This window comes from Sapajus apella, unplaced genomic scaffold, assembly GCF_009761245.1.
Source record: "Sapajus apella isolate SASKATOON/1434 unplaced genomic scaffold, GSC_monkey_1.0 scaffold212, whole genome shotgun sequence".
In the NCBI taxonomy this organism is placed as follows: Eukaryota; Metazoa; Chordata; class Mammalia; order Primates; family Cebidae; genus Sapajus; species Sapajus apella.
This window is the reverse complement of record NW_022437152.1, coordinates 13,776-25,879: the sequence shown is the minus strand read 5'-3', so window position 1 is coordinate 25,879 and position 12,104 is coordinate 13,776. Positions and strand designations below refer to the sequence as shown.

General features: G+C 61.3%; 1 protein-coding gene across 1 annotated transcript; it reads left to right on the top strand.

Annotated features, from left to right (window-relative positions):
• The first annotated feature begins 818 nt into the window (after positions 1-818).
• On the top strand, positions 819-2,853 carry CEND1 (cell cycle exit and neuronal differentiation 1). Its single transcript, XM_032270511.1, has 2 exons — positions 819-931; positions 2,260-2,853. Exon 2 carries the CDS (start codon positions 2,340-2,342, stop codon positions 2,796-2,798), a length of 459 nt encoding a protein of 152 aa, XP_032126402.1. The 5' UTR covers positions 819-931; positions 2,260-2,339; the 3' UTR covers positions 2,799-2,853.
• Positions 2,854-12,104: the final 9,251 nt, after the last annotated feature.

Here is a 12,104-nt window from a genome sequence, read left to right as displayed (position 1 = left end):
CTCTTCTGAGTCCTCCACCCTGGCCTGGGATTGGCCAGGTAGCAGGGCAGGCATGGGGAGCAGTGTGGAGCCTGAGGGGGGCTGTCCTGCTCAGGAGGGAGGGCCGCCCCCAAGTCCCCTCCAGGCCCACCTTTCTCTCTGGGCTTCTGTATAAGGAAGGCCCTTGACGACACTCCAGAAGCCCCGTCCTCCCACCCGGCCCATCCTTATTGTGAGCCGAAGCTCTCCCTGCCCCACCCCGGCCATGTGATCGTGCTGGTGCTGTGTCCCCCAAACCGGGGCCCTCCTCGGAGGCCCCTTCCCAGCGACACTACTTGGGGCCCAGGCCCGGGCCCCCCAGTTCACGGTTGTTCCTGGGAGCTGCCCCTCCCGTCACCTCTGAACCTTGGAAGCCGCTGCTGCTGCTTACAGAATTATATTTTTTTCTTTTGAAGAGTTTTAAGAAGCTGTAACTTTTTGTGTCTTGTCTTGTCAGAGGATAAATAAATATTCTAAGTAGATGCTGCCGTCGGTCTGGTCTGGGGGTCTGTCGGGGGGTGGGGGAGGGCAGCCCCCTTCCCATAACTGGCTTCCCTCAGACTGCAGGGCCAGGCCCACGCACCCACCCACCCACCGACCAAGGGGCACCCTGGCCTGGAGGGGATGCTGGGTGCCGCCCCGCCCCCGCTCCCTGCCTCTGGCCGTCAGGGACGGGACTTGAACCCCGCGGCCGCGCTCCTCGGCCTAGGCTTGGCGCCCACCCCGGGTCTGGGGCGGAGCTGGGTTGCGGCCCCCCGAGGGGCGTGGCCTCCGTCGCCCCGCCCCGCCCCGCCCCGCCCCGCCCTCCAGCGCCCGGAGCGGTGCATTGTGGGAAACTCCCGGGCTGTCCTCCGCGTCTGCAGCCGCCGCCGCCCCGCCGAGGAGCGCGCAGCCCGGGGAGGCCGGAGGACGCGTAAGGCGGGGGTCCCGAGGCGCGAGCAGGTGGCTCCGAGCCTCGGAGGTCAACGGGGTTGCGCGGGGGGGTGGGGCCTGCTCTCCGGGGCGCGGCTGCTCCCGGGAAAGGGAGGCGGCGGCCGGGGCTGAGAGCCACAAATGGCGAGGTTGGGGCGCAGGCCGCCTGCCCTTTGCCAACGTGATGCCCAGCAGCCGGGCCCCCAGAGCTGCCAGGGCGAAGGGGTGGCTGGGCTTCCCTGGAAAGTCGGCAGCAGCTGGGCCTCTCCCGGAGACGCCCTCATCACGCTGTGACCTTCGGGTGACCTTCAGTGTGGTCAGTGCACCTGGTGGGGGGGCGGGGAACGCGCCTCCCTGGGTGCCTTTCCCTGCAGGTCAAGGGGATTTCTCATCCTTCCCTGGGAGAGGCAGACAGGTGGCCTCTAAGGCTCTGGGGCAAGACCCTCTAAGGCTCTGGGGCAAGACCCACTCAGGCTCAGGGCAGCCGGACCCCAGGGCTCTCCCCAGCTCTGCCTGGGTGGTGGAGAATCTGGTCACCGCCTTCCCCACCGCCCAGAACCCCGTCCTCCACCCTGACCCTCAGGCCAGATGCAGCCTGTGCCCACCCCGTTTCATGCCAGGGACTGTCTGCCCACAGAGACAGCACAGCCTTGGGCTTGGCAAGGACTCTGGCCCTGGGGCTGGAGGGAGGCACCGTCCCCTGTTGGGGAAGGGGCCCCAGAGGCTGGGGAGGGGCAGATGGCCCAAGGAGGCACAGCCCCGCTCTGCCGGCCTGGAGAGGCACCTCGGTTTTCTCAAGTCTGGGTTCTCGTGGGCCACCCACCCTGATGGCCACCTGAGATCCCAGGTCCTGCCCCTCCCTGCCCTCCTCCACCAGGACCCTGGCCAGGTTGCAGCCTCGGGGCTTCAGTGTACGTCTCTGCAAAGCTGGAATGCTCTGCTAAGAAGGGGTTGCCGTCAGCTCTCCCACTGGGCTCCTGTCACCTCCCCTCCTTGGAAGGGAGAATGCTCTTCCCTCCAGTTCTCAGGGCCAGCCTCACTTCCCCACAGAGAGCCTCCTGCCGCATTTGCATGGGTTTCACAGAGGAGCACACGGAGGCCCCTAGCTCCTCCCACCCTGTGCGGCTGGAGGGGCCCCTTGGGGAGTGGTCATGGACAGACGGAGGCCAGGCCTTGGAAGAGAAGCGCCTGAGGCCCTCGGGACGTCCCTGAGCTGGGGCTCCAGGGAGTCCAGAGAACTGGGCAGGGGCTTCCTGGGGACCAGATGTTCGGGGCAGTGTGGGGCGGGAGTACTGGACCCACACACAGCCCTTCTGTATCTCACTCCAGGCCCGTAGAATGCCCAGGGGCGGCGAGCTGTTCTGAGCCCCCAGTGTAGCCACCTGCCTGACCCATACGCCTCGCCCACCATGGAGTCCAGAGGGAAGTCGGCCAGCAGCCCCAAGCCCGACACCAAGGCACCCCAGGCCACCACCGAGGCCAAGGTACCCCCGGCAGCCGATGGGAAAGCCCCTTCGACCAAGCCCTCGAAGAAGGAGGCCCCGGCCGAGAAGCAGCAGCCACCGGCAGCCCCCACCACGGCGCCTGCCAAGAAGACGCCGGCCAAGGCAGACCCCGCCCTCCTCAACAACCACAGCAACCTGAAGCCAGCCCCCACGGCCCCCACGGGCCCTAGCAGTCCCGACGCAACCTCGGAGCCCAAGGGTCCTGGGGACGGGGCAGAGGAGGGGGAGGCTGCCAGTGGGGGGCCTGGGTGCCCAGGTCCCTGGTCCTGCGAGAACTTGAACCCCCTGCTGGTGGCTGGGGGTGTGGCCGTGGCAGCCATAGCCGTGATTCTTGGTGTGGCCTTCCTGGCCCGGAAAAAATAATACCTGGGGGCCAGGTGGGCACGGAGCCACTTCCTGTACAGACCTGAGGAAGCCAGTGCATGCAGAGTTCACCCTTATTTACGTGTACACACGCACATTCATTACACACCCATATATGCCCCAAGACACGCACACAGTGGAGAGGAGACCGGAGCCTGCCCTGCTGATCCAGGACTTCCCCAGCCTCCAGGGCAGAAGGAGCCCAAGCTCCCGGGTCCACAGCACGGATGCCTGGAGGGGGCACAGCTGGGGAGCCATGAGAAAGGAATGGATCCTGTGTGTGGCCCCCTGGGCAGGGTGATCCGGGCCCCCAGGGCTGGTCTCTGAGTGCAGGTTGGGGTGCCGGGATGGGTTCTGCCTGGGCCGAGGCAGTGGGACCGACCTGGGGTGGTCCCTCCCCATACCACCCGACCCTGGCTGGGTGGAAAGACGGAGCCTGAAGCCTGGTTGTGTTGGGGGCTTCCCAAGGGTCGCCTTCCCCAGCTTGTGCTCCAGGGGAGCCCTGAGGCTGTCGGGGAGGCAGGGATGTCGAGGGCCCCTGGAAGCTGTGCCCACCCCGCCCCGCTAGACTGCCCCTCCAGCCTGCACCCGGCACCCTCTGCGTCTATCCAGCGTATAAATGCAATAACAGGTAGAGTAGAACTGCTTGGTGGCGACCGTCACACTGTCCTCGGCCCCGGAGCCTGACAGGCCCTTTGCACAGCCCCCTCAGCGCGTGCAGCCCCTCAGCACATAGCAGCAGGCGAGCTCCCGGAGCTGGTGGTGGGCACTGTGGGCACGGGGCCTGCTCTCACTGGCTCCTGGGCCTGAGTGGAGGCTGAGTCTGAAATAAACTCTCTTGTCTAAAGGCTGGGCTTGCATCCTGACCTGCATGTGGCGGGGAGACGCAGGGCCTTCCCACTGGGGAATTGGGGGGTGACATCCACCCCCGGGCTTTCCAGGGGAGGAGTGCTGCATCCAGGTCCCTCTGGCTGGCCCCCCTGCCACTCCTATGCCCTTATCCCGGGAGGCTTGGACCGAAGCCCCACCCAGGCCCTGCCCCCTCCTCCTCCCTGGCCTTCCTGTGGGTCCTGATCCAAGGTGGACACCCAGGGCCTCTAGGACCAAGGACCGGTGAGGACGTGGTGTGAGGAAGGGCAAGCCCCGCTCTCAGGCTGAGCTCTCCAGCCAGGGGAGGCCTTGCCTCAACCCCCCTGCAACGAGCCCCACATCCTGAGAGCGGAGGAGGCTCCCCTCAACACCTCTCGCTCATGGCCCCCCAGCCCACTCTGACCAGGTGTCTAACTGGCAGCTTGGCCATGGGTGAGGCTGCAGTATGTGGGCCAACAGGACACAAGGCTGCTGCTGCCCTGTGAGTGCCCCCAGGAGCTCTGCACCCTGGTCCCTGGAAGTGCCCCCGTCACCTCTGCGCCCTGGTCCCTGGAAGTGCCCCTGTCAGCTCTGTCACCCCACAGGTGGCTGAGGCTGGCAGACAAGAGCCCGCTGGCCCCCTCCCCCCCAAGCCTTCTTCAGATGGTGTGAGGGGACAGTCCAGCCGTGTCTCCCTCCTGCCCTCCTGGCACATGCCCTCCCCAGAGCATTAGTCCCTGTACCCACACCAAGGCCCAGACAGATATGACGGCACACGGGGTAGAAACAGCCAAAACCGACCCTGCCGCGCTCACCCCGGCTGCCCTGCGACAGCCTCCTTCGACCGCCACCCGTGCCTCTGCCTCCTGCAAGTCGAAGAGGCCCCCTACCCCTTGAGCCCCACGCCCCGAGCCCGGCGCACAGAGGAGATGGCTCCGTGCAGACGCTGCTCACGCCTCCAGCTCCCAGCTCACCTGCCCGTGGGTGCCAGGGCTACCATGGTGATAGGCCAGCAGGGCCCTCACCACCTCGGCCTGCCCTCCGGCCACCCATTCTCTCCATTCTGTGGCTTGTGCTTTAAAACCAACCAGCAGCCCTTTGTGATACAGCAGGGACTTGGGAGGGGCTGAGAGGACGGAAGATGGGTCCGCCGTCTTTACCCACACGGCTTGGCGCTGTGCTGCTGTCATGCTCCACCCGTGATGCCGCCTCATTTCACTTAGTGATTCTCTATTAAAGGATGCGTAGATTTCCCAAAACTTTTTCACCTTTAGACAAAGCAGGAATGAGAACCCTTGTAGGCCGGGCGCGGGGGCTCACACTCGTCATCCCAGCACTTTGGGAGGCCGAGGTGGGCAGACGGCTTGAGCTCAGGAGTTTGAGACCAGCCTGGCCAACACAGTGAGACCCCCATCTCTTCAATAAAAATATAAAAAGGAGCCAGGCATGGGGCGTGGTGGTGTGTGCCTGTGGTCCCAGCTATTCAGGAGGCGGAGGCGGGAGGACTGCCTGAGCTGGGGAGGCTGGGAGTGTGGTGCGCTACAACCGTGTTACTGCCCTCCAGCCTGGGCAACGCAGCAAGACCGTCTAAAACAACGACAACAAAAACACCAAGAAAATCTTTGTGAAACCTATTCTGGCCAGGCGCGGTGGCTCACACCCGTCATCCCAGCACTTTGGAGGCCAGGATGGGCGGATCGCCTGAGGTCGGGAGTTCAAGACCAGACTGACCAACATGGAGAAACCCCGTCCCTACTAAAAATACAAAATTAGCCCGGCGTGGTGGTGTGCGCCGGTCACCCCAGCTACCCGGGAGGCTGAGGCAGGAGAATTGTTTGAACCTGGGAGGCGGAGGTTGCAGTGAGCCGGGATCGCACCGCTGTCCTCCGGCCTGGGCAACAAGAGTGAAACTCCGTCTCAAACCAACCAGCCAACCAACCAACCTCCTCTGGATTTGCGGTACGGCATGCATGTCTGTTTTGGGGTTTATTGTATACACATAAAATTCACTGTCTCAACCACTAAGAAGTGCATAGTTCAGCAGCTTCATGTGTGTGTCCATTGCCACCGTCCACCCCCAGAACGCCTCATCACTCCAGACAGACACTCTGTCCCCCTTACACAGACTCCCCGCCTAGCCCCTGGCACCCACCACCTACTCTCTGCCTGGACGGCTCTCCCAAATCTAGCATTGCCTACAGATGGGATGATGCAACATCATCCTTCCGACTGGCCTGGGCCTGTTTCACTCAGGGTCCGTCCGTGACGTAATCTGTTCAGGTTCCCTTCCTTCGTCGTGTTATTTTATTTTTATTATTATTATTTTGAGATGGAGTCTTGCTCTGTTGCCCGGGCTGGAGTGCAGTGGCGCAATCTCAGTTCACTGCAACCTCTACCTCCCAGGTTCAAGCCATTCCCCTCCCTCAACCTCCCAAGTAGCTGGGACTACAGGCGCCCACCACCATGCCCTAATTTTTTTGTATTTTTAGTAGAGACGGGGTTTAACCACGCTGACCAGGATGGTCTCAATCTCCTGACCCCATGATCCACCCACCTCGGCATAAGCCATCATGCCCTGGGTGTTTTTATTTTCTTTTTTTAAGACGGAGTCTTGCTCTGCTGCCCAGGCAGGATTGCAGTGACGTGATCTTGGCTCACTGCAACCTCCGCCTCCCAGGTTCAAGCGATTCTGTTGCCACAACCTCCCAAGTAGCTGGGACCGTAGGAGTTTGCCACCATGCCCAGCTATTTTTTATTTTTATTTTTAGTAAAGACCGGGTTTCACCACGTTGGCCAGGCTGGTCTTGAGCTCCTGACCTCAGGTGATGCACCTGCCTCAGCCTCCCAACGTCCTGGGATGACAGGCGTGAGCCGCCGGGCCCGGCCTGTGCGTTGTTTGCGGGAACGCCTTCTCATCTGTTAGATTTCTCGCAGTTTTGCGTCCCGAGCCCTTGGCATGCACCCAGTTACTCTCTCCCGTCAGTAGCTGCTTGCCTCTCTGTGCTCCCGACGTTCTAAAACCCGAGTTTATCAACTTGGAACCGTTCTCCCCGGACTGAGTGAGCTTCTGGATTCGTGGGCAGAGGATATCCTGCCACGTTCGAGTCTCACGTTCCCGGCATCTACTCATGCGTAGGCCTCTCATCCATCTGGCGCTTAGGTTGTGTGTGGAACGAGCCAGGGGCCTCACGTTTCTCTCCCATGAGAGCGGATGGCCCCAGCATCAGGGAGTGGACGATTCTGTGCCACCTGGCAGGCGGCGAGGCTCCTGTTCCAGCCCCTGGCACAGCCTGTTCTGAGCTGCGCCCGCTGCCTGAGACTGCGGCTTTGTCAGGATCTCACCGCCTCCTTTCTCTTTAATCTCCCGCGGGTGCTCAGCTCTGGCTTCCCTCCCGGAGGAGGCCGAAGTCTCCGCGTGGGATTTTGAGGCTTGGCTTCTGCTTTCCAGTGCCCCTAAACCTCAGCAGTGCAGGAACCTTTCCCAAAGCAGAACAATTATCGGGGATGCCCAGAGCGGTATCCTTTCAGTTTTATTACAGAACACTTTTCTTTTTGAGGCAGTCTTGCTCTGTTGACCAGGCTGGAGTGCAGTGGTGTGATCTCGGCTCACTGCAACCTGGGTTCAGCGTCCTGAGTAGCTGGGACTACAGGCACCCACCACCATGTCTGGCTAATTTTTAATGTTTAGTAGAGACGGGGTTTCAGCATGTTGGCCAGGCTGGTCTCAAATTCCAGAGCTCCGGCGATCCGTCCACCTAGGCCTCCTACAGGGCTGGGACTGCAGGCATGAGCCACTGCATCTGGCCTCAGGACACTTCTAAGGGCTGAACAAATACCAGATATAAATGTATAAAAAGGTCATGCTGTGAAGTCAAATCACCTACAGGGAAATCTGGAAAATGGGAAAGCTCAGGTGTGCAGCATCACCTCGACGAAGGTCGGGTGTCCACGTGCAGGCGCCATCTGAGGGAGGCCGTGCCCCCCAGGCTCTGTGGGAATTCCCCGGAGATCCTCAGCTCTGAGCCTTTCTGGGAACCCGCGCCAGCATCTGAGGTCCCATCCTCGTGTTGGGAGCCGGCGACACACGTGTGGCTTCCTAGGGCACATGTGGTGTTTATCATAGGGTGCAGAACAGCGTGGGCTGGGGGAAGTTCCGCTTTTCCTCTCCAGCATCCCCTCCCTGCTGCCGAGGGTTCAACTCCTCTCCCAGGACTCCGCCCTAGTGCATTCTCAGTGAGACTGCTGATCACACCCCACATGTGGGCAGGGCACAGCAACCAAGGGCCCTAGGGGCACTCACTGCTCCAGACTCCCAACCCGGGCTGCTGCAGGTCCTGGCTGCTCTGACACCTGGGGCTTCGGTGTTTCCCTGGTCCCAGGGCGGGGCGGGCAGACGCCAGCCTCCCTGCCTCTCAGTGGCCAGTCCCTCAGCTCCTGGACACGCTCCCATCTGCTGTCTCCAGGCCCAGGCTGAGCTTGTACCTGCCCTGGAGGCGCGTTGGGCAGAGCAGGGCCTGTGCTGTCAACTGCATGCCCAGGTGGGAACCAGCTGGGACCCGCCCTGACACATGGGACCAAAGGCACAGGTAGGTTCGGGTTGCCCCTGAGTGAGTGTGTTTGGGGGGCGTGTCCAGCCCCTCTCTGGAGCCCTGCCCGGGGCTGCTGCACCTGTCTTCCCACGTCATGGGCACTGGATTGGGCCAGCTTGGGACAGGGCCTGCCTCCCTGCCTCCCTCTCCACAGAGGCCGGCACCTGCCACGTCTGATGTCTCTGGCCAGGCCACACCAGCCTGGAGGGCAGATGTCACAGCCAGCAGCTCCTGTCCTCTTGAGAGTGCTTCTGACGCCCCGGTGGAGGGACCCTCGTGCCGCGGCCCACAGCCCCTCACATCTTACTGCCCTCTGCTTCCGGCTTCTGGGCCTGCATGACCCACGGTGCTGGGGTCTCAGTCTCGACTCCACCCGGCCCAGCCTTGGTGAAGGGGAACCTCGCTGAGCCCTGCTGGGAAAGGACCCTGTCTGGACCACCTCGAGGGCTGCCCAACACACCCCATCCCAAGAAAGAGGCCACGTCTCCTGGTCCCAGGCCCCCACCTCTGAGGTCCACCCTGTAGTCGGGCTGAGCTAACAGAGGGCACCCAGGGCAGCCCTGCATGGGGGTGCACTCAGGAAGGGGTACAGTCAGCTCTCAGGATTCATCTAACCAAGGGTGTTAAACATTTGAAAAAGTAAACATGAGTGGTTGTCTTTTTTTTCCTCATGATTCTCTAAACAACGCAGCACAGCAACCCTTCACACAGCAGTTACGTTGCGTTAGGTATTACCAGCAATCCAGAAGTTAGTAATCAAATACACAGGAGGACACGTATCGGTCACATGCAAACACTACACCTTTTTTTTTTTTTTTTTTGAGACAGAGTTCCACTCCTGTTGCCCAGGCTGGAGAGCAATGGGGCCACCTCAGCTCACCACAACCTCTGCCTCCCGGTTCAGCCTCCTGAGGGGGTTTCTCCACGTTGGTCAGGCTCATCCTGAACTCCCGACCTCAGGTGATCCACCTGCCTTGGCCTCCCAATGTGCTGGGATTACAGGTGTGAGCCACTGCACCGTTTTGTTTGTTTTTTCTTGAGATGGAGTCTTGCTCTGTGGTCCAGGCTGGAGTGCAGTGGCACAGTCTCAGTTCACTACGACCGCTGCTTCCCAGGTTCAAGCAATTCACCTGCCTCAGCCTCCCGAGTAGCTAAGATTACAGCTGGGCACCACCACGCCCAGTTAATTTTTTTTTTTTTTTTTTTTTTTTTTTTTTTGAGGCGGAGTTTCGCTCTTGTTTTGCCCAGGCTGGAGTGCAATGGCGCGATCTCGGCTCACCGCAACCTCCGCCTCCTGGGTTCAGGCAATTCTCCTGCCTCAGCCTCCTGAGTAGCTGGGATTACAGGCATGCGCCACCATGCCCAGCTGATTTTTTGTATTTTTTTAGTAGAGACGGGGTTTCACCATGTTGACCAGGATGGTCTCGATCTCTTGACCTCGTGATCCACCAGCCTCGGCCTCCCAAAGTGCTGGGATTACAGGCGTGAGCCACCGCGCCTGGCCCCAGTTAATTTTTGTATTTTTAGTAGAGATGGGGTTTCACCGTGTTGGCCGGGCTGGTTTCAAACTCCTGACCTCAGGCGATCCACCCACCTCGGCCTCCCAAAGTGCTGGGATTACAGGTGTGAGCCACCACGCCCAGCCGAACGCTACAGTGTTTTACATCAGGGACTTGAGCATCTGCAGGGGTCCTGGGATCAACCTCGCACGGATACTGCAGGACGCCTGTACGTCTGCGTCTGTGGAGTCTCTGAGATGGTGCTTCTGGTGCCTGCGGGCTTTGAGGGATGGTTAGGAGTTTGATAAGCAGAAGGCAGAGTGGCAAGGGCAAAGGCAGCATGGGAAAGGCTCAGCATGCCCCGAATTCACTGAGCCAGGCAGCAGGGGTAACAGGAGGTCCCGGGCACGGGCCAGCCCCAGAGGGCAGACATCTCCAGGGACGGACCCCTCCCACCCATCCTTGGATTCCAGCACACGCAAGTTCTGGAGGCAGGAAACAGAACAAAACCTTTTCACTGCCTCGTGACATGCCCTGTGACCCCCCCACACCTGAGTCTCTCAGCGAGGGCAAGACCCCTGGTTCCAGGGATTTGCCATGGGCTCTGGTGGAGCTCCTGGGGCTCAGCCCCTAAACCTGCCCCGCATGGGGCACTCATTGTGAGACGCATCAGAACTCCACATTCACGGGGCAGGCGGTGAGCCCCACACCAGGACTTCAGACATGAAGCTGGGCAATGGCTGAGGGAGGAGGCTCAGTAGGGCAGGATGGTGAGGTGGGCAGTCCAACAGGTGCAACCCTGGACACCTCACAATAGGGCCACGGACCCACATCAGTGACACCATTACCTCCAGGCCTGGGCCCCTTCCCAGGAGACATCACTGGGACGGCCCCATGAGACCCTCAGGGGCTCCATTCCCCCATGGCTCCCCCAACTGTGCCCAGGTGTCCTGTCACCCGGCCCAACATCAGCCCTGAGCAGGGCCTGAGGAGCACTCTTTCCCATGGGCCAGGGGTGGAGAGGTGGGGAGCAGAGGCTGGCCTGGTGGAGAGGATACGGCAGCACACTTGGGTGGGCACACGGGGTTGGCGGCTGCTGCCAGAGCAGCAGGGGGGTGCCCACAGGGCACCCACCCTCCAGGGCTCAGCAGTGAGGGTACAAGGGTGGCCCTGCACACAGGAGACCTGGGCAGTCAGGGAAAGCGGATGCAGCTTCTGCCTCCCGGGGGCTGCTCCTATGGCGGCTGCTCATGCCCTCAACCACCCTGGACTCAGAATGCCACGAGGGACGTGCACTTTCCCGGGGACCAGTGACGCTCACTCACAGACCTGACCGCTGCGCTCCTGTGAGGCCCCAGGCGCACACTGGGGGGCACGCCGCCATGGACACTGGTGCACACGCAGGCACCGGACTTGCACCAGGGTCCCGGCTGAGCCCGGCTTCCAGTTTCCTCCCCCATACAGCTGCTGTTACTCAGGGAGGGAGCTCCTGAAGACTCAGCCCTGCACCTGCAGCCGGCCCAGCTCAGCTGTTAGGGACACCCTGGGGCCAGCACAGGTGAGTGCAGGGCCCAGCCCCACAGGGTCTAGTGCGGAGACGACAGATCACAGGAAAGAAAGACACAAGACACAGAGATAAGAGTCCAGCGGGGCCGGGGGACCACTGCTACCAAGGCGGAGTCCAGCAGTGGCTCTGAATGCCTGGACAAGCTGCTATTTATTGTATACAGGGACGCGGGGCAGGGTCAGCAGAGTGAATTATCTGACGTGATTGACAGGGTCAAGCAAATCACGTGCTTACGGAACAGGGGGCCTCCCTCTCAGGGAGCCGCTGCAAGCAGGGGAGGCACGTCCATCAGCATCCGTCCATGCACTTCTCAGAAGGATCAAAGGCTTTTAGGATTCCTCTATTCTCACTTCCCACGACTTCTGAGAATTTACAAAGAGCACCGGGCGAGAAAGCGGACCAGGAAAGTGGACAAGGACGGTGACCATCGGAGCACCGCACCGCAGAGAGGCATTTAAGCCCCTGGATGTCTGGCCGGGCGGCTCAGGCCTGTAATCCCAGCATTTTAGGAGGCCAAGGTGGGCGGATCACGAGGTCAAGAGATCGAGACCATCCTGGCCACGAAGAAACCCTGTCTCTACTAAAAATATAAAAATTAGCTGGGTGTGGTGGTGCACGCCTGTGGTCCCAGCTTCTCGGGAGGCTGAGGCGGAAGAATTGCTTGAACCCAGGAGGTGGAGGTTGCAGTGAGCTGAGATTGCGTCACTGCACTCCAGCCTGGTGACAGAGCAAGAGTCCGTCTTGGCCGGGCGCGGTGGCTCAAGACTGTAATCCCAGCACTTTGGGAGGCCGAGGCGGGTGG